A 22,963-nucleotide genomic window follows, 5' to 3' on the forward strand; every position below is an offset into this window, starting at 1 on the left:
CTCTCCCCTTTTCTATACTGACCATAAAGCTGCAACATTGCGGCGTAAAACAACATCAACTAAGTCTTCACAAAATGTTCGTCATCCAACTCCAGGCATACAAAATGTTCGTCATCCAACTCCAGGCTTACAGAATGGGGTTCTACGGAAAGCAGGTCTGGATAATGTCTGGCTCACTGGCCTATGACGAGAACTGGTGGAAGGAGAAGGATGACAGTATTCCCTGTACACCTGACCAGCTGCAAAAGGTGCTGCAGGGGACCCTCATCGTCGACAACATCCACTACAACCCGAACGAGACTGAAACAGGCTTCACCGGCATGTCAGCACGGACGTACCGGCAACGCTTCGTGGAAGAGACGAAGAACCTTCCCCAGCCGGTCAGCGGTTCTGAGCGATCTCCAACAGGCTATGACAGTGTGTGGGCAGCCGCAATCATCCTCAATAAAACCATGAATAATCTCACAGACTCTGGTATGTAAAAACATTCGTATAGGAGATGTGATAATTGTAGAACTGGGCTTCTTGTCAAGCAGTCATTGTACTATTCATTGAGAAGAACTAGCTAGTAGCAGAGAAAGCGTGGCAGTGACGGTAGAATTAGGGGTGACGGTGCGGGTAGTGAATGTGGCAGTAGTAGTTGTAGTAACAGTAACACATGGTAGTAGTTGTAGTAACACATGGTAGTAGTTGTAGTAACACATGGTAGTAGTTGTAGTAACAGTAACACATGGTAGTAGTTGTAGTAACAGTAACACATGGTAGTAGTTGTAGTAACAGTAACACATGGTAGTAGTTGTAGTAACAGTAACACATGGTAGTAGTTGTAGTAACAGTAACACATAGTAGTAGTTGTAGTAACAGTAACACATGGTAGTAGTTGTAGTAACAGTAACACATGGTAGTAGTTGTAGTAACAGTAACGTATGGTAGTAGTTGTAGTAACAGTAACACATGGTAGTAGTTTTAGTAACAGTAACACATGGTAGTAGTTGTAGTAACAGTAACGCATGGTAGTAGTTGTAGTAACAGTAACACATGGTAGTAGTTGTAGTAACAGTAACACATGGTAGTAGTTGTAGTAACAGTAACGCATGGTAGTAGTTGTAGTAACAGTAACACTTGGTAGTAGTTGTAGTAACAGTAACGTATGGTAGTAGTTGTAGTAACAGTAACGTATGGTAGTAGTTGTAGTAACAGTAACACATGGTAGTAGTTTTAGTAACAGTAACACATGGTAGTAGTTGTTGTAACAGTAACGTATGGTAGTAGTTGTAGTAACAGTAACACATGGTAGTAGTTGTAGTAACACATGGTAGTAGTTGTAGTAACAGTAACACATGGTAGTAGTTGTAGTAACAGTAACACATGGTAGTAGTTGTAGTAACAGTAACACATAGTAGTAGTTGTAGTAAAAGTAACACATAGTAGTAGTTGTAGTAACAGTAACACATGGTAGTAGTTGTAGTAACAGTAACACATGGTAGTAGTTGTAGTAACAGTAACGCATGGTAGTAGTTGGAGTAACAGTAACACATGGTAGTAGTTGTAGTAACAGTAACACATAGTAGTAGTTGTAGTAACAGTAACACATGGTAGTAGTTGTAGTAACACATGGTAGTAGTTGTAGTAACAGTAACACATAGTAGTAGTTGTAGTAACAGTAACACATGGTAGTAGTTGTAGTAACACATGGTAGTAGTTGTAGTAACAGTAACACATAGTAGTAGTTGTAGTAACACATAGTAGTAGTTGTAGTAACAGTAACACATGGTAGTAGTTGTAGTAACAGTAACACATGGTAGTAGTTGTAGTAACACTTGGTAGTAGTTGTAGTAACAGTAACACATAGTAGTAGTTGTAGTAACACATGGTAGTAGTTGTAGTAACAGTAACACATGGTAGTAGTTGTAGTAACAGTAACACATGGTAGTAGTTGTAGTAACACATGGTAGTAGTTGTAGTAACAGTAACGCATGGTAGTAGTTGTAGTAACAGTAACACATGGTAGTAGTTGTAGTAACAGTAACACATGGTAGTAGTTGTAGTAACACATGGTAGTAGTTGTAGTAACAGTAACACATGGTAGTAGTTGTAGTAACAGTAACGCATGGTAGTAGTTGTAGTAACAGTAACACATAGTAGTAGTTGTAGTAACAGTAACACATAGTAGTAGTTGTAGTAACAGTAACACATGGTAGTAGTTGTAGTAACAGTAACACATGGTAGTAGTTGTAGTAACAGTAACGCATGGTAGTAGTTGTAGTAACAGTAACACATGGTAGTAGTTGTAGTAACAGTAACACATAGTAGTAGTTGTAGTAACAGTAACACATGGTAGTAGTTGTAGTAACACATGGTAGTAGTTGTAGTAACAGTAACACATAGTAGTAGTTGTAGTAACACATGGTAGTAGTTGTAGTAACAGTAACACATGGTAGTAGTTGTAGTAACAGTAACACATTGTAGTAGTTGTAGTAACACATGGTAGTAGTTGTAGTAACAGTAACACATGGTAGAAGTTGTAGTAACAGTAACACATGGTAGTAGTTGTAGTAACAGTAACACATGGTAGTAGTTGTAATAACAGTAACGCATGGTAGTAGTTGTAGTAACAGTAACGCATGGTAGTAGTTGTAGTAACAGTAACACATGGTAGTAGTTGTAGTAACAGTAACACATGGTAGTAGTTGTAGTAACAGTAACACATGGTAGTAGTTGTAGTAACAGTAACACATGGTAGTAGTTGTAGTAACAGTAACGCATGGTAGTAGTTGTAGTAACAGTAACACATGGTAGTAGTTGTAGTAACAGTAACACATGGTAGTAGTTGTAGTAACAGTAACACATGGTAGTAGTTGTAGTAACAGTAACACATGGTAGTAGTTGTAGTAACAGTAACGCATGGTAGTAGTTGTAGTAACAGTAACACATGGTAGTAGTTGTAGTAACAGTTACACATGGTAGTAGTTGTAGTAACAGTAACACATTGTAGTAGTTGTAGTAACAGTAACACATGGTAGTAGTTGTAGTAACAGTAACACATGGTAGTAGTTGTAGTAACAGTAACACATGGTAGTAGTTGTAGTAACAGTAACACATGGTAGTAGTTGTAGTAACAGTAACACATGGTAGTAGTTGTAGTAACAGTAACACATGGTAGTAGTTGTAGTAACAGTAACACATGGTAGTAGTTGTAGTAACAGTAACGCATGGTAGTAGTTGTAGTAACAGTAACACATAGTAGTAGTTGTAGTAACAGTAACACATGGTAGTAGTTGTAGTAACAGTAACACATGGTAGTAGTTGTAGTAACAGTAACACATGGTAGTAGTTGTAGTAACAGTAACACATGGTAGTAGTTGTAGTAACAGTAGCGCATGGTAGTAGTTGTAGTAACAGTAACACTTGGTAGTAGTTGTAGTAACAGTAACACATGGTAGTAGTTGTAGTAACAGTAACACATGGTAGTAGTTGTAGTAACAGTAACACATGGTAGTAGTTGTAGTAACAGTAACGCATGGTAGTAGTTGTAGTAACAGTAACACATGGTAGTAGTTTTAGTAACAGTAACGCATGGTAGTAGTTGTAGTAACAGTAACACTTGGTAGTAGTTGTAGTAACAGTAACACATGGTAGTAGTTGTAGTAACAGTAACACATGGTAGTAGTTGTAGTAACAGTAACACATGGTAGTAGTTGTAGTAACAGTAACACATGGTAGTAGTTGTAGTAACAGTAACACATGTTAGTAGTTGTAGTAACAGTAACACATGGTAGTAGTATTAATGTGTCTATACTAATCCTTCTGTGTTGTTGGCTCATTAAAGTGTGTCATCTCTAAATTCAAAAATTACCATCACCAGTCACTTTTTTTATGACCTTTTAAAAGTTTCGGCCTTTTTAAAATCCAGCATATCCGCCAAAATGGACGACGAAAAAAATGGGACCAATGGATTTGTTTTAGCTTGTGGCACAGATAATTGAATTAAATATGTGCAAGAACTACCACAACCGAAGAACGTCGGTGACATTTCGCCCTATACAAGTAGCAGCAGTGTGGTAGATACACCAGATGTAGTAGAGGTCGGACAAATTGAAGAAGTTAGTGAGTGAGTTTGGTCGCTTTTAACAGTATTTCAGTTCTATCACTGCGGGTCAGCTAAAGGTAGGAGGAAGGGCCGAAGTGATGCAGGTCTCAGACGTTTACCACTTTGGTTAAACCAAGGAGCATGGGTACGGTGCTGACAAAACTAGAAACATAATCGGGGCGAACCGGAATTCGAACCCATGATCGTAGGTAGCTGGCGTGTCAAAGGGACGCAACTCTGCACAGCGAATCGCGGCGCCTTAGGCGATTGAGTCACCCGTGTCCCCACAAGCAGGTGAAGAATGAACAGGTGAGGCTGGGGGTACACGATTCCCCGTTATAGCTCTTCAATCATCACAAATACTCTACCCACTATATCCGAGTATCAAATATATTTGTACTACTATTCTAGTTTTGAATGTCAATGTCGTCAAGTGATTGACGACGGTATTTAGTTGAAGCATTTGATCCCTAAAAGTAATGTTTGCGGCAATATCGGAACCTCCTGGGCTCCACAAGCCGATTGTAACGCTACGACTGTCTTAAGTCTGACTGTGTTAAAATATGGGAGTTACGATTGCCTAAGCGCTACTAGCCCTGTATGGAATGGGACCCTGCATCGTAAATGTATCCCGAGAGAAATGTACCTTAGCTTTACACCTGTAAGAAATAGTAGCATGAACATGTTGCTGAAACATCATCACCTATTCTTCTGTTACTGCAAGGGAGTGCTAAAACACTGGGCAGCTTCAACTACATGGATGCGGAGATGGCTGGACTGATGAAAGCTCAGATTCCGCGAGTTGACTTCACATCAGTATCTGGCCGTGTCGCGTTTGACAAGAATGGAGATGGACTGCGACTCATTGGGGTGCAGATGATTCAAGGTGAGATTACCTTGTGTACCTCGGTACAGGGTGCAGATGATTCAAGGTGAGATAATCGTGTGTACCATGTTACCGGGTGCAGATGATTCAAGGTGAGATTACCTTGTGTACCAGGGTGTAGATGATTCAAGGTGAGATTACCGTGTGTACCATGTTACTGGGTGCTGATGATTCAAGGTGAGATTACCGTGTGTTTTCCTGTGTACCAGGGAGCAGATGATATCAAGGTGAGATTATCGTGTGTACCATGTTACCGGGTGCAGATGATTCAAGGTGAGATTACCGTGTGTACCATGTTACCGGGTGCAGATGATTCAAGGTGAGATTACCGTGTGTGTTCCTGTGTACCAGGGAGCAGATGATATCAAGGTGAGATTACCGTGTGAACCATGTTACCGGGTGCAGATGATTCAAGGTGAGATTACCGTGTGTACCTGTGTACCGGGGTGTAGATGATTCAAGGTGAGGTTACCGTGTGAACCATGTTACCGGGTGCAGATGATTCACATTGAGGTTACCGTGTGTTCCTGTGTACCAGGGAGCAGATGATATCAAGGTGAGATTACCGTGTGAACCATGTTACCGGGGTGCAGCTGATTCAAGGTGAGATTACCGTGTGTACCATGTTACCGGGTGCAGATGATTCAATGTGAGATTACCGTGAGTGTTCCTGTGTACCAGGGAGCAGATGATATCAAGGTGAGATTACTGTGTGAACCATGTTACCGGGTGCAGATGATTCAAGCTGAGGTTCCCGTTTGTACCATGTTACTGGGTGCAGTGGATTCAAGGTGAGATTATCGTGTGTTCCTGTGTACCGGGATGCAGCTGATTCAAGGTGAGATTACCGTGTGTACCATGTTACCGGGTGCAGATGATTCAAGGTGAGATTACCGTGTGTGTTCCTGTGTACCAGGGAGCAGATGATATCAAGGTGAGATTATCGTGTGTACCATGTTACCGGACGCAGATAATTCAAGGTGAGATTACCGTGTGTACCATGTTACCGGGTGCAGATGATTCAAGGTGAGATTACCGTGTGTGTTCCTGTGTACCAGGGAGCAGATGATATCAAGGTGAGATTATTGTGTGAACCATGTTACTGGGTGAAGATGATTCAAGGTGAGATTACCATGTGTACCTGTGTACCGGGGTGGAGATGATTCAAGGTGAGGTTACCGTGTGTACCATGTTACTGGGTGAAGATGATTCAAGGTGAGATTACCGTGTGTACCTGTGTACCGGGGTGTAGATGATTCAAGGTGAGGTTACCGTGTGTACCATGTTACTGGGTGCAGATGATATCAAGGTGAGATTACCGTGTGTACCATGTTACCGGATGCAGATGATTCAAGGTGAGATTACCGTGAGTGTTCCTGTATACCAGGGAGCAGATGATATCAAGGTGAGATTACCGTGTGTACCATGTTACCGGGTGCAGATGATTCAAGCTGAGGTTACCGTTTGTACCATGTTACCGGGTGCAGTGGATTCAAGGTGAGATTACCAAGAGTGTTATTGTATACCAGGGAGCAGATGATATCAAGGTGAGATTACCGTGTGTACCATGTTACCGGGTGCAGATGATTCAAGGTGAGATTACCGTGAGTGTTCCTGTATACCAGGGAGCAGATGATATCAAGGTGAGATTACCGTGTGAACTATGTTACCGGGTGCAGATGATTCAAGCTGAGGTTCCCGTTTGTACCATGTTACCGGGTGCAGTGGATTCAAGGTGAGATTACCGTGTGTACCTGTGTACCGGGGTGCAGCTGATTCAAGGTGAGATTACCGTGTGAACCATGTTACCGGGTGCAGATGATTCAAGCTGAGGTTCCCGTTTGTACCATGTTACCGGGTGCAGTGGATTCAAGGTGAGATTACCGTGAGTGTTCCTGTATACCAGGGAGCAGATGATATCAAGGTGAGATTACCGTCTGTACCATGTTACCGGGTGCAGATGATTCAAGGTGAGATTACCGTGAGTGTTCCTGTATACCAGGGAGCAGATGATATCAAGGTGAGATTACCGTGTGAACCATGTTACCGGGTGCAGATGATTCAAGCTGAGGTTCCCGTTTGTACCATGTTACCGGGTGCAGTGGATTCAAGGTGAGATTACCGTGTGTACCTGTGTACCGGGGTGCAGCTGATTCAAGGTGAGATTATTGTGTGAACCATGTTACTGGGTGAAGATGATTCAAGGTGAGATTACCATGTGTACCTGTGTACCGGGGTGTAGATGATTCAATGTGAGGTTACCGTGTGTACCATGTTACTGGTTGCAGAGGATTCAAGGTGAGATTACCGTGTGTACCTGTGTACCGGGGTGTAGATGATTCAAGGTGAGATTACTGTGTGAACCATGTTACCGGGTGCAGATGATTCAAGCTGAGGTTACTGTGTGTACAATGTTACTGGGTGCAGAGGATCCAAGGTGAGATTACCTTGTTTACTTGTATAACAGGGGTGCAGATGATTCACATTGAGGTTATGGTGTGTACCAAGTTACCGGGTGCAGATGATTCAAGGTGAGATTACCATGTGTACCATTTTACCGGGGTGCAGATGATTCAAGGTGAGATAACTGTGTGTACCTGGGTACCGGGTGCAGATGATTCAAGGTGAGATTACCATGTGTACCTGGGTATTGGGGTGCAGATGATTCAAGGTGAGATTACCATGTGTACCTGGGTACTGGGGTGCAGATGATTCAAGGTGAGATTATCGTGTGTACCATGTTACCGGGTGCAGATGATTCAAGGTGAGATTTCCATGTGTACCATTTTACCGGGGTGAAGATGATTCAAGGTGAGATTACCGTGTGTACCTGGGTACCGGGTGCAGATGATTTAAGGTGAGATTACTGTGTGTACCATGTTACTGGGTGCAGATGATTCAAGGTGAGATTACCGTGTGTACCTGGGAACCGGGTGCAGATGATTCAAGGTGAGATTACTGTGTGTACCATGTTACTGGGTGCAGATGATTCAAGGTGAGATTACCGTGTGTACCTGGGTACCGGGTGCAGATGATTCAAGGTGAGATTACCGTGTGTACCTGGGTACGTATATACCGGGGTGCAGATGATGTTACCGTGCCTACCGTGAGGTTACCGTGGTTACCGTGGGAATGATTCAGGGATGGGGGTTTCTGGGATAGAAAGCGTATCCATGTTCGCTGTGCTTGTCATCGGTGCCAACTTCGGATGGTTCCAGTTATGTCATCATATATTGACAAACACACAAACCCCACCCGCACATCACCCCCACCCCCTTTGTACCCCACCAACACATTACCCCACCCACACCAACACGAACCACACCCGCACATCCCCCCCACCCCCACCCCTTGTACCCTACCAACACATAATCCCACCCACACCCACAGGAACCACACCCGCACATCGACCCCACACCTTGTACCCTACCAACACATAATTCCACCCACACCCACACGAACCACACCCGCACATCGACCCCACCCCTTGTACCCTACTAACACATAAACCCACCCACAGCCACACCCGCACATCGCCCCAATCCCCCTGGGATTGTGTTCAAGGGTTGCACCAACGTTGTAAACGTCCGAGCACTGTGTTCAAGGGTTGCACCAACGTTGTAAACGTCCAAGCACTGTGTTCAAGGGTTGCACCAACGTTGTAAACGTCCAAGCACTATGTTCAAGGGTTGCACCAACGTTGTAAACGCCCAAGCACTGTGTTCAAGGGTTGCACCAACGTTGTTAACGTCCAAGCACTGTGTTCAAGGGTTGCACCAACGTTGTAAACGCCCAAGCACTGTGTTCAAGGGTTGCACCAACGGTGTAAACGTCCAAGCACTGTGTTCAAGGGTTGCATCAACGTTGTAAACGTCCAAGCACTGTGTTCAAGGGTTGCACCAACGTTGTAAACGTCCAAGCACTATGTTCAAGGGTTGCACCAACGTTGTAAACGCCCAAGCACTGTGTTCAAGGGTTGCACCAACGTTGTTAACGTCCAAGCACTGTGTTCAAGGGTTGCATCAACGTTGTAAACGCCCAAGCACTGTGTTCAAGGGTTGCACCAACGTTGTAAACGCCCAAGCACTGTGTTCAAGGGTTGCACCAACGTTGTTAACGTCCAAGCACTGTGTTCAAGGGTTGCACCAACGTTGTAAACGTCCAAGCACTGTGTTCAAGGGTTGCACCAACGTTGTAAACGTCCAAGCACTGTGTTCAAGGGTTGCACCAACGTTGTAAACGCCCAAGCACTGTGTTCAAGGGTTGCACCAACGTTGTAAACGTCCAAGCACTGTGTCATTTCGGGCTTTAATCAAATATTAAGCTGACATGCCATGGTATAACTGGAAGACTGTTCACAACGGCTTCAAAACAATCTCACTCACTCACTCTTTGTATTTCAGGGGCCGGACTGAGGACAGTGGGGCTTTTTGATCGCACCTTGCCAGAAGGAGAACAGCTGAGAATTGATGATATTTGGGAAGGTATATGGACACAGCGCTCATCTATTTTGTATTTCTTTGTTGGGTGCCTGTCTTGAACAAAGGTTTGTATTCATAGATATACAAGAGATTGTTTAGCATGGCCTTAATGCAATAATGACAGTGATGGCGGAGGATGATGTCGACGGCTGCTACAGGAGCAATGATGTGTAGCCGCCGGGATACTGGTGACAATGACGAGAGTAATACCTTGGTCAGTGACGATGATGATATCCACTGCAATGGCGGTAATGATAACGAGTGATGATAGGGCGATGAAGATAATGATGACCACTTTAATGACGGTTTTGGTATCAATAATAACGATGGTGAGGTGAAATGGGGTTTAAGAGAGTGTAGTACCCATGTCAAACTGCTGCATGATATTCCAACTGGCTAGCACAATGACACAAGCAATCCGGAATAATCACGATTTTGTAGTGAACATTTGACTTTCTGTCTTGGGCCTGTTTTTTAGTGCTAGCCCACTGACATACCATGCCCCATTTTAACATGAATACCCCACTCAGACCGTTATATTGACTCCGAGCCGAACAGTCCTTGTTTTATCCCCTTATGCCGAGCGCCAGGCAGGGTAACAACAAGTACCATCTTTTAACGTCTTTTGGAATAAGGAATAATGATAGTAATGATTACCTTCGACGAAAACATGTCAATGAGAATAGGGATGTCATTGAACTCTCATACGTCAATGACGGTAACCATAACCTCATCAGTGACGGAAATGATAACCCCAACAGTGATGGTAATGCTAACCTCCAACAGTGACGGTAATGATAACCCCAACAGTGATGGTAATGCTAACCCCAACAGTGATGGTAATGCTAACCTCCAACAGTGACGGTAATGATAACCCCAACAGTGATGGTAATGATAACCTCCAACAGTGATGGTAATGATAATCTCCAACAGTGATGGTAATGATAACCCCAACAGTGATGGTAATGATAACCCCAACAGTGATGGTAATGATAACCCCAACTGTGATGGTAATGATAACCCCAACAGTGATGGTAATGATAACCCCAACTGTGATGGTAATGCTAACCCCAACTGTGATGGTAATGATAACCCCAACTGTGATGGTAATGATAACCCCAACTGTGATGGTAATGCTAACCTCCAACAGTGATGGCAATGATAACCCCAACTGTGATGGTAATGATAACCCCAACAGTGATGGTAATGATAACCCCAACTGTGATGGTAATGATAACCCCAACTGTGATGGTAATGATAACCCCAACTATGATGGTAATGATAACCCCAACAGTGATGGTAATGATAACCCCAACTGTGATGGTAATGATAACCCCAACAGTGATGGTAATGCTAACCTCCAACAGTGATGGTAATGATAACCCCAACTGTGATGGTAATGATAACCCCAACTGTGATGGTAATGATAACCCCAACTGTGATGGTAATGATAACCCCAACTGTGATGGTAATGATAACCCCAACAGTGATGGTAATGATAACCCCAACTGTGATGGTAATGATAACCCCAACTGTGATGGTAATGATAACCCCAACAGTGATGGTAATGATAACCCCAACTGTGATGGTAATGATAACCCCAACAGTGATGGTAATGCTAACCTCCAACAGTGATGGTAATGATAACCCCAACTGTGATGGTAATGATAACCCCAACTGTGATGGTAATGATAACCCCAACTGTGATGGTAATGCTAACCTCCAACAGTGATGGCAATGATAACCCCAACTGTGATGGTAATGATAACCCCAACAGTGATGGTAATGATAACCCCAACTGTGATGGTAATGATAACCCCAACTGTGATGGTAATGATAACCCCAACTATGATGGTAATGATAACCCCAACAGTGATGGTAATGATAACCCCAACTGTGATGGTAATGATAACCCCAACAGTGATGGTAATGCTAACCTCCAACAGTGATGGTAATGATAACCCCAACTGTGATGGTAATGATAACCCCAACTGTGATGGTAATGATAACCCCAACTGTGATGGTAATGATAACCCCAACTGTGATGGTAATGATAACCCCAACAGTGATGGTAATGATAACCCCAACTGTGATGGTAATGATAACCCCAACTGTGATGGTAATGATAACCCCAACAGTGATGGTAATGATAACCCCAACTGTGATGGTAATGATAACCCCAACAGTGATGGTAATGCTAACCTCCAACAGTGATGGTAATGATAACCCCAACTGTGATGGTAATGCTAACCTCCAACAGTGATGGTAATGATAACCCCAACTGTGATGGTAATGATAACCCCAACAGTGATGGTAATGATAACCCCAACTGTGATGGTAATGCTAACCCCAACTGTGATGGTAATGATAACCCCAACTGTGATGGTAATGATAACCCCAACTGTGATGGTAATGCTAACCTCCAACAGTGATGGTAATGATAACCCCAACTGTGATGGTAATGATAACCCCAACAGTGATGGTAATGATAACCCCAACTGTGATGGTAATGATAACCCCAACTGTGATGGTAATGATAACCCCAACTATGATGGTAATGATAACCCCAACAGTGATGGTAATGATAACCCCAACTGTGATGGTAATGATAACCCCAACAGTGATGGTAATGCTAACCTCCAACAGTGATGGTAATGATAACCCCAACTGTGATGGTAATGATAACCCCAACTGTGATGGTAATGATAACCCCAACTGTGATGGTAATGATAACCCCAACTATGATGGTAATGATAACCTCCAACAGTGATGGTAATGATAACCCCAACTGTGATGGTAATGATAACCCCAACTGTGATGGTAATGATAACCCCAACAGTGATGGTAATGATAACCCCAACTGTGATGGTAATGATAACCCCAACTGTGATGGTAATGATAACCCCAACTGTGATGGTAATGATAACCCCAACTGTGATGGTAATGATAACCTCCAACAGTGATGGTAATGATAACCCCAACTGTGATGGTAATGATAACCCCAACTGTGATGGTAATGATAACCCCAACTGTGATGGTAATGATAACCCCAACTGTGATGGTAATGATAACCCCAACAGTGATGGTAATGATAACCCCAACAGTGATGGTAATGCTAACCTCCAACAGTGATGGTAATGATAACCCCAACAGTGATGGTAATGATAACCCCAACAGTGATGGTAATGATAACCCCAACAGTGATGGTAATGATAACCCCAACTGTGATGGTAATGATAACCCCAACAGTGATGGTAATGATAACCCCAACTGTGATGGTAATGATAACCCCAACAGTGATGGTAATGCTAACCTCCAACAGTGATGGTAATGATAACCCCAACTGTGATGGTAATGATAACCCCAACAGTGATGGTAATGATAACCCCAACTGTGATGGTAATGATAACCCCAACAGTGATGGTAATGATAACCCCAACTGTGATGGTAATGATAACCCCAACAGTGATGGTAATGATAACCCCAACAGTGATGGTAATGCTAACCTCCAACAGTGATGGTAATGATAACCCCAACTGTGATGGTAATGATAACCCCAACAGTGATGGTAATGATAAGCCCAACAGTGATGGTAATGATAACCTCATCAGTATTGAAGTGCTCAATGTAATACGTCATTCCCCCCACTCATTTGTCATACACACGGCGGAACAAACCGATTAAGCTCGGAATGTTTTACAAATGGCAGCACCATCTGGCGTTCTATATTATCAACATGGACCTTTAGCAGTGTAGTGTCCTTTTGGTGCACTGACGTTCTATATTATCAACATGGACCTTTAGCAGTGTAGTGTCCTTTTGGTGCACTGACGTTCTATATTATCAACATGGACCTTTAGCAGTGTAGTCTCCTTTTGGTGCACTGACGTTCTATATTATCAACATGGACCTTTAGCAGTGTAGTGTCCTTTTGGTGCACTGACGTTCTATATTATCAACATGGACCTTTAGCAGTGTAGTGTCCTTTTGGTGCACTGACGTTCTATATTATCAACATGGACCTTTAGCAGTGTAGTCTCCTTTTGGTGCACTGACGTTCTATATTATCAACATGGACCTTTAGCAGTGTAGTGTCCTTTTGGTGCACTGACGTTCTATATTATCAACATGGACCTTTAGCAGTGTAGTGTCCTTTTGGTGCACTGACGTTCTATATTATCAACATGGACCTTTAGCAGTGTAGTGTCCTTTTGGTGCACTGACGTTCTATATTATCAACATGGACCTTTAGCAGTGTAGTCTCCTTTTGGTGCACTGGCGTTCTATATTATCAACATGGACCTTTAGCAGTGTAGTGTCCTTTTGGTGCACTGACGTTCTATATTATCAACATGGACCTTTAGCAGTGTAGTGTCCTTTTGGTGCACTGACGTTCTATATTATCAACATGGACCTTTAGCAGTGTAGTGTCCTTTTGGTGCACTGACGTTCTATATTATCAACATGGACCTTTAGCAGTGTAGTGTCCTTTTGGTGCACTGACGTTCTATATTATCAACATGGACCTTTAGCAGTGTAGTGTCCTTTTGGTGCACTGACGTTCTATATTATCAACATGGACCTTTAGCAGTGTAGTGTCCTTTTGGTGCACTGACGTTCGATATTATCAACATGGACCTTTAGCAGTGTAGTGTCCTTTTGGTGCACTGACGTTCTATATTATCAACATGGACCTTTAGCAGTGTAGTCTCCTTTTGGTGCACTGACGTTCTATATTATCAACATGGACCTTTAGCAGTGTAGTGTCCTTTTGGTGCACTGACGTTCTATATTATCAACATGGACCTTTAGCAGTGTAGTGTCCTTTTGGTGCACTGACGTTCTATATTATCAACATGGACCTTTAGCAGTGTAGTGTCCTTTTGGGGCACTGGCGTTCTATATTATCAACATGGACCTTTAGCAGTGTAGTGTCCTTTTGGTGCACTGGCGTTCTATATTATCAACATGGACCTTTAGCAGTGTAGTGTCCTTTTGGTGCACTGGCGTTCTATATTATCAACATGGACCTTTTGCAGTGTAGTGTCCTTTTGGTGCACTGACGTTCTATATTATCAACATGGACCTTTAGCAGTGTAGTGTCCTTTTGGTGCACTGGCGTTCTATATTATCAACATGGACCTTTAGCAGTGTAGTGTCCTTTTGGTGCACTGACGTTCTATATTATCAACATGGACCTTTAGCAGTGTAGTGTCCTTTTGGTGCACTGACGTTCTATATTATCAACATGGACCTTTAGCAGTGTAGTGTCCTTTTGGTGCACTGACGTTCTATATTATCAACATGGACCTTTAGCAGTGTAGTGTCCTTTTGGTGCACTGACGTTCTATATTATCAACATGGACCTTTAGCAGTGTAGTGTCCTTTTGGTGCACTGACGTTCGATATTATCAACATGGACCTTTAGCAGTGTAGTGTCCTTTTGGTGCACTGACGTTCTATATTATCAACATGGACCTTTAGCAGTGTAGTGTCCTTTTGGTGCACTGACGTTCTATATTATCAACATGGACCTTTAGCAGTGTAGTGTCCTTTTGGTGCACTGACGTTCTATATTATCAACATGGACCTTTAGCAGTGTAGTGTCCTTTTGGTGCACTGACGTTCTATATTATCAACATGGACCTTTAGCAGTGTAGTGTCCTTTTGGTGCACTGACGTTCTATATTATCAACATGGACCTTTAGCAGTGTAGTGTCCTTTTGGTGCACTGGCGTTCTATATTATCAACATGGACCTTTAGCAGTGTAGTGTCCTTTTGGTGCACTGACGTTCTATATTATCAACATGGACCTTGAGCAGTGTAGTGTCCTTTTGGTGCACTGACGTTCTATATTATCAACATGGACCTTTAGCAGTGTAGTGTCCTTTTGGTGCACTGGCGTTCTATATTATCAACATGGACCTTTAGCAGTGTAGTGTCCTTTTGGTGCACTGACGTTCTATATTATCAACATGGACCTTTAGCAGTGTAGTGTCCTTTTGGTGCACTGACGTTCTATATTATCAACATGGACCTTTAGCAGTGTAGTCTCCTTTTGGTGCACTGACGTTCTATATTATCAACATGGACCTTTAGCAGTGTAGTGTCCTTTTGGTGCACTGACGTTCTATATTATCAACATGGACCTTTAGCAGTGTAGTGTCCTTTTGGTGCACTGACGTTCTATATTATCAACATGGACCTTTAGCAGTGTAGTGTCCTTTTGGTGCACTGACGTTCTATATTATCAACATGGACCTTTAGCAGTGTAGTCTCCTTTTGGTGCACTGGCGTTCTATATTATCAACATGGACCTTTAGCAGTGTAGTGTCCTTTTGGTGCACTGACGTTCTATATTATCAACATGGACCTTTAGCAGTGTAGTGTCCTTTTGGTGCACTGACGTTCTATATTATCAACATGGACCTTTAGCAGTGTAGTGTCCTTTTGGTGCACTGACGTTCTATATTATCAACATGGACCTTTAGCAGTGTAGTGTCCTTTTGGTGCACTGACGTTCTATATTATCAACATGGACCTTTAGCAGTGTAGTGTCCTTTTGGTGCACTGACGTTCTATATTATCAACATGGACCTTTAGCAGTGTAGTGTCCTTTTGGTGCACTGACGTTCGATATTATCAACATGGACCTTTAGCAGTGTAGTGTCCTTTTGGTGCACTGACGTTCTATATTATCAACATGGACCTTTAGCAGTGTAGTCTCCTTTTGGTGCACTGACGTTCTATATTATCAACATGGACCTTTAGCAGTGTAGTGTCCTTTTGGTGCACTGACGTTCTATATTATCAACATGGACCTTTAGCAGTGTAGTGTCCTTTTGGTGCACTGACGTTCTATATTATCAACATGGACCTTTAGCAGTGTAGTGTCCTTTTGGGGCACTGGCGTTCTATATTATCAACATGGACCTTTAGCAGTGTAGTGTCCTTTTGGTGCACTGGCGTTCTATATTATCAACATGGACCTTTAGCAGTGTAGTGTCCTTTTGGTGCACTGGCGTTCTATATTATCAACATGGACCTTTTGCAGTGTAGTGTCCTTTTGGTGCACTGACGTTCTATATTATCAACATGGACCTTTAGCAGTGTAGTGTCCTTTTGGTGCACTGGCGTTCTATATTATCAACATGGACCTTTAGCAGTGTAGTGTCCTTTTGGTGCACTGACGTTCTATATTATCAACATGGACCTTTAGCAGTGTAGTGTCCTTTTGGTGCACTGACGTTCTATATTATCAACATGGACCTTTAGCAGTGTAGTGTCCTTTTGGTGCACTGACGTTCTATATTATCAACATGGACCTTTAGCAGTGTAGTGTCCTTTTGGTGCACTGACGTTCTATATTATCAACATGGACCTTTAGCAGTGTAGTGTCCTTTTGGTGCACTGACGTTCGATATTATCAACATGGACCTTTAGCAGTGTAGTGTCCTTTTGGTGCACTGACGTTCTATATTATCAACATGGACCTTTAGCAGTGTAGTGTCCTTTTGGTGCACTGACGTTCTATATTATCAACATGGACCTTTAGCAGTGTAGTGTCCTTTTGGTGCACTGACGTTCTATATTATCAACATGGACCTTTAGCAGTGTAGTGTCCTTTTGGTGCACTGACGTTCTATATTATCAACATGGACCTTTAGCAGTGTAGTGTCCTTTTGGTGCACTGACGTTCTATATTATCAACATGGACCTTTAGCAGTGTAGTGTCCTTTTGGTGCACTGGCGTTCTATATTATCAACATGGACCTTTAGCAGTGTAGTGTCCTTTTGGTGCACTGACGTTCTATATTATCAACATGGACCTTGAGCAGTGTAGTGTCCTTTTGGTGCACTGACGTTCTATATTATCAACATGGACCTTTAGCAGTGTAGTGTCCTTTTGGTGCACTGGCGTTCTATATTATCAACATGGACCTTTAGCAGTGTAGTGTCCTTTTGGTGCACTGACGTTCTATATTATCAACATGGACCTTGAGCAGTGTAGTGTCCTTTTGGTGCACTGACGTTCTATATTATCAACATGGACCTTTAGCAGTGTAGTGTCCTTTTGGTGCACTGACGTTCGATATTATCAACATGGACCTTTAGCAGTGTAGTGTCCTTTTGGTGCACTGACGTTCTATATTATCAACATGGACCTTTAGCAGTGTAGTGTCCTTTTGGTGCACTGACGTTCTATATTATCAACATGGACCTTTAGCAGTGTAGTGTCCTTTTGGTGCACTGACGTTCTATATTATCAACATGGACCTTTAGCAGTGTAGTGTCCTTTTGGTGCACTGACGTTCTATATTATCAACATGGACCTTTAGCAGTGTAGTGTCCTTTTGGTGCACTGGCGTTCTATATTATCAACATGGACCTTTAGCAGTGTAGTGTCCTTTTGGTGCACTGGCGTTCTATATTATCAACATGGACCTTTAGCAGTGTAGTGTCCTTTTGGTGCACTGACGTTCTATATTATCAACATGGACCTTTAGCAGTGTAGTGTCCTTTTGGTGCACTGACGTTCTATATTATCAACATGGACCTTTAGCAGTGTAGTGTCCTTTTGGTGCACTGACGTTCTATATTATCAACATGGACCTTTAGCAGTGTAGTGTCCTTTTGGTGCACTGACGTTCTATATTATCAACATGGACCTTTAGCAGTGTAGTGTCCTTTTGGTGCACTGACGTTCTATATTATCAACATGGACCTTTAGCAGTGTAGTCTCCTTTTGGTGCACTGGCGTTCTATATTATCAACATGGACCTTTAGCAGTGTAGTGTCCTTTTGGTGCACTGACGTTCTATATTATCAACATGGACCTTGAGCAGTGTAGTGTCCTTTTGGTGCACTGGCGTTGTATATTATCAACATGGACCTTTAGCAGTGTAGTGTCCTTTTGGTGCACTGGCGTTCTATATTATCAACATTGACCTTTAGCAGTGTAGTGTCCTTTTGGTGCACTGACGTTCTATATTATCAACATGGACCTTTAGCAGTGTAGTGTCCTTTTGGTGCACTGACGTTCTATATTATCAACATTGACCTTTAGCAGTGTAGTGTCCTTTTGGTGCACTGGCGTTCTATATTATCAACATGGACCTTTAGCAGTGTAGTGTCCTTTTGGTGCACTGACGTTCTATATTATCAACATGGACCTTGAGCAGTGTAGTGTCCTTTTGGTGCACTGGCGTTCTATATTATCAACATGGACCTTTAGCAGTGTAGTGTCCTTTTGGTGCACTGACGTTCGATATTATCAACATGGACCTTTAGCAGTGTAGTGTCCTTTTGGTGCACTGACGTTCTATATTATCATCATGGACCTTTAGCAGTGTAGTGTCCTTTTGGTGCACTGACGTTCTATATTATCAACATGGACCTTTAGCAGTGTAGTGTCCTTTTGGTGCACTGACGTTCTATATTATCAACATGGACCTTTAGCAGTGTAGTGTCCTTTTGGTGCACTGACGTTCTATATTATCAACATTGACCTTTAGCAGTGTAGTGTCCTTTTGGTGCACTGGCGTTCTATATTATCAACATGGACCTTTAGCAGTGTAGTGTCCTTTTGGTGCACTGGCGTTCTATATTATCAACATGGACCTTTTGCAGTGTAGTGTCCTTTTGGTGCACTGACGTTCTATATTATCAACATGGACCTTTAGCAGTGTAGTGTCCTTTTGGTGCACTGGCGTTCTATATTATCAACATGGACCTTTAGCAGTGTAGTGTCCTTTTGGTGCACTGACGTTCTATATTATCAACATGGACCTTGAGCAGTGTAGTGTCCTTTTGGTGCACTGGCGTTCTATATTATCAACATGGACCTTGAGCAGTGTAGTGTCCTTTTGGTGCACTGGCGTTCTATATTATCAACATGGACCTTTAGCAGTGTAGTGTCCTTTTGGTGCACTGACGTTCTATATTATCAACATGGACCTTTAGCAGTGTAGTGTCCTTTTGGTGCACTGGCGTTCTATATTATCAACATGGACCTTTAGCAGTGTAGTGTCCTTTTGGTGCACTGACGTTCTATATTATCAACATGGACCTTGAGCAGTGTAGTGTCCTTTTGGTGCACTGGCGTTCTATATTATCAACATGGACCTTTAGCAGTGTAGTGTCCTTTTGGTGCACTGACGTTCGATATTATCAACATGGACCTTTAGCAGTGTAGTGTCCTTTTGGTGCACTGACGTTCTATATTATCAACATGGACCTTTAGCAGTGTAGTGTCCTTTTGGTGCACTGACGTTCTATATTATCAACATGGACCTTTAGCAGTGTAGTGTCCTTTTGGTGCACTGACGTTCTATATTATCAACATGGACCTTTAGCAGTGTAGTGTCCTTTTGGTGCACTGACGTTCTATATTATCAACATGGACCTTTAGCAGTGTAGTGTCCTTTTGGTGCACTGACGTTCTATATTATCAACATGGACCTTTAGCAGTGTAGTGTCCTTTTGGTGCACTGGCGTTCTATATTATCAACATGGACCTTTAGCAGTGTAGTGTCCTTTTGGTGCACTGGCGTTCTATATTATCAACATGGACCTTTTGCAGTGTAGTGTCCTTTTGGTGCACTGACGTTCTATATTATCAACATGGACCTTTAGCAGTGTAGTGTCCTTTTGGTGCACTGGCGTTCTATATTATCAACATGGACCTTTAGCAGTGTAGTGTCCTTTTGGTGCACTGACGTTCTATATTATCAACATGGACCTTGAGCAGTGTAGTGTCCTTTTGGTGCACTGACGTTCTATATTATCAACATGGACCTTTAGCAGTGTAGTGTCCTTTTGGTGCACTGACGTTCTATATTATCAACATGGACCTTTAGCAGTGTAGTGTCCTTTTGGTGCACTGGCGTTCTATATTATCAACATGGACCTTTAGCAGTGTAGTGTCCTTTTGGTGCACTGACGTTCTATATTATCAACATTGACCTTTAGCAGTGTAGTCTCCTTTTGGTGCACTGACGTTCTATATTATCAACATGGACCTTTAGCAGTGTAGTGTCCTTTTGGTGCACTGACGTTCTATATTATCAACATGGACCTTTAGCAGTGTAGTGTCCTTTTGGTGCACTAACGTTCTTTAATAAACATTGTTCTTTCTTTACATATGACGTCTTTTGTTTGCGAATTGTTCATAGGTATTTGTTTCGTATTTTGAATTCATTATTCGTATGTAAATAACGACCGTTATTTGCAACATTCGTTCTTTATTCGTAACATTCGACTATGTATTGCGTACGTTTGTCCGTCATACTTTGTATGTTTTGACCAAATGGCGGCCTATAAACCTCGTCAGTGAAGGTTGTGCAGCGAATGATCAGTAATGATGATGACGACATAATATAACTCTGCTATGTGAGATTACGATGTATACACACTGAGTCTCGCTATCCTTCATCCCAGGAGACACGCCGGTGGACACAAGACAGGTCCGGCAAGAGTACCTGTCCCTGTCTGAGCCCCTCTACGCCATCATGACGACTCTAGCCTGTCTCGGGGGTATCCTCACCGTCACCTTCCTGTCGTTTAACATCATCTATAGGAACGAGAAGTAAGACGTTCCTCATTACAATATTCATTGAGTTCACAGTAAACATTATAACAACAAGTTTTCAACTGCATAGTGACCAGAGCAAGTATTGGATAATATAAGATAGCTACGCGACAAATCACAAAGAGCAATGAAGAACGAAGCGTGGTATATTGGCGATAAAACATTGTTCTATCGTGAACATGCGCTTGCAACTTGATGACGTCGGAAACTGGACGACGTTACTTTTGAGAGGGAAGTATCTGGTTGTTCCCCGTAGTTGTAGCTTGGCAACGTAGGTAACTGCCATGGCCGAACAATCACATCCAAACGTGGGAGAAATATAACAATCTGTATTGGGACAAAAATACAGATAATCGACATTCAAATTGTGAGAATATGCGAGAATACCAAATTCAGGGATTCATTATTATTTAAACACGGGTAAATATTTTAAAAGCTTGTACGTTTTGTTAACATCCTTAAAGATGCTGCAAATAATATTTATATCTCCTGTAAGAAATAATTTTTTTAACTAAACATATGACAGTTGAAAAATATATGAAAAAGATATAAATTAAAAATGAAACCAACAGCAAAAAAGGCTGGGTTGAGGTACGTCAGCTCCCGACAAGATCTCCCAGTCGGATAAGCACTGTCACACAAGTTCACGATAAAGTATCTATGTTGACGTGTCGATCAACCCTTGCTGAAAGGTCTTATCTTCGGTACAGGTTTTATGTGTTCGAATCCCACACACGTCACAAATCATTGTAATATTATTATCTCGATAACTGTCAAAATAGAAACAATATAAAGGTAAATCAATTGTCTACAGCGTTATCCAACAAACACTTGTGTTATTCCGAGGATTTATTTTTTTTAGATTTCTTATGGATATGCAAAGTGTTTTATCGCTTTTATTTATTGTTAAATACCAGGAACATTTTGAGCTGATGTGTAGAGTTAATGTGGTTGCTGTTGAAAAAAACACTGACGCTGTTCAGCGCGTCTTCTGTGTGGTGCAGTCTTGCTTAATAAATTTCAGCACGTGAATTCACTGCAGGTCTAGCTTTTCTACTGGAATGTCGACTTCCACTAGCTACGACTCTAGCTACAAGTCTACGAGTACCTACTAGTGTACAAAGAAGGAAGACACGCTAGATATTAACGCTCTAACTGCACGCATATTTTGACACAAACTCAATAAAGATACTTCCTCCTGTATTGTTCAAGTGAATGACTTGTCAGTCATCTCTGAATTCAGCACGAAAAATGTAACTGTCACGTGAATATTTACTTCTCACTATGATATATGCATAACAGGATATAACTTGATCTTTTCCTCTTCTCACAACAGGTTTAGACTGTGAACAATAAGATTAAAACTCCCACACGAGGTATAAAATATTCAGTTCTCGATGGTGTGTATTGGCAGTCAAACACCGTTGTGTCGAAATTAAAGAGACTTACGCAAATACTGCGAGTTATCCAAGGTTTGACACAACCGAAAAATGAACTTAATGAGTTACATTTACTGATGGGACTCAGCTTTTACTTCGGGACAACCTTAAGTTCGACACATCAGAGTTCGACACAACGGTGTTTGACATGATATTTGATACAGGATTATACGAATGTCATCTCCCACAATCAACAACATCATCCTCATGGGTTGTTTCCTCGCCTACATCAGCGTCATCACAGAGGACATCGCCAACACTCACAACAGCCGATTCTGCCAGGTGTGTAAAATAAGTCCATACCGGTCGCACGATCCGACTAAATGAGGATCGGGTGGTCAAAATGTATGACGTGGATTATTGGGTGTCATCGTGCTCAGCAATCCTGAACGTTGCTCATGCTGTCTACTACTGGTTTTCCTGTCACAGACTAATTTGTTTACAGACAGCCATATGCTGTAGTTTAAATATTGCTG

General features: G+C 42.3%; 1 protein-coding gene across 6 annotated transcripts in view; it reads left to right on the forward strand.

Moving 5' to 3' along the window:
• The window catches only part of LOC124126387 (gamma-aminobutyric acid type B receptor subunit 2-like), a 67,602-nt gene that overhangs the window by 15,189 nt on the left and 29,450 nt on the right, over positions 1-22,963 (forward strand). For all 6 annotated transcript variants that reach the window (XM_048383796.1, XM_048383793.1, XM_048383797.1 and 3 more), the window contains 5 exons: positions 126-474; positions 4,815-4,976; positions 9,380-9,460; positions 20,898-21,045; positions 22,652-22,769. In XM_048383796.1, coding sequence (XP_048239753.1) covers positions 126-474; positions 4,815-4,976; positions 9,380-9,460; positions 20,898-21,045; positions 22,652-22,769 — 858 coding nt within the window. The remainder of the gene's footprint in view (positions 1-125; positions 475-4,814; positions 4,977-9,379; positions 9,461-20,897; positions 21,046-22,651; positions 22,770-22,963) is intronic.

Source organism: Haliotis rufescens, unplaced genomic scaffold (assembly GCF_023055435.1).
Source record: "Haliotis rufescens isolate VD_foot unplaced genomic scaffold, xgHalRufe1.0.p SCAF_5, whole genome shotgun sequence".
NCBI lineage: Eukaryota > Metazoa > Mollusca > Gastropoda > Lepetellida > Haliotidae > Haliotis > Haliotis rufescens.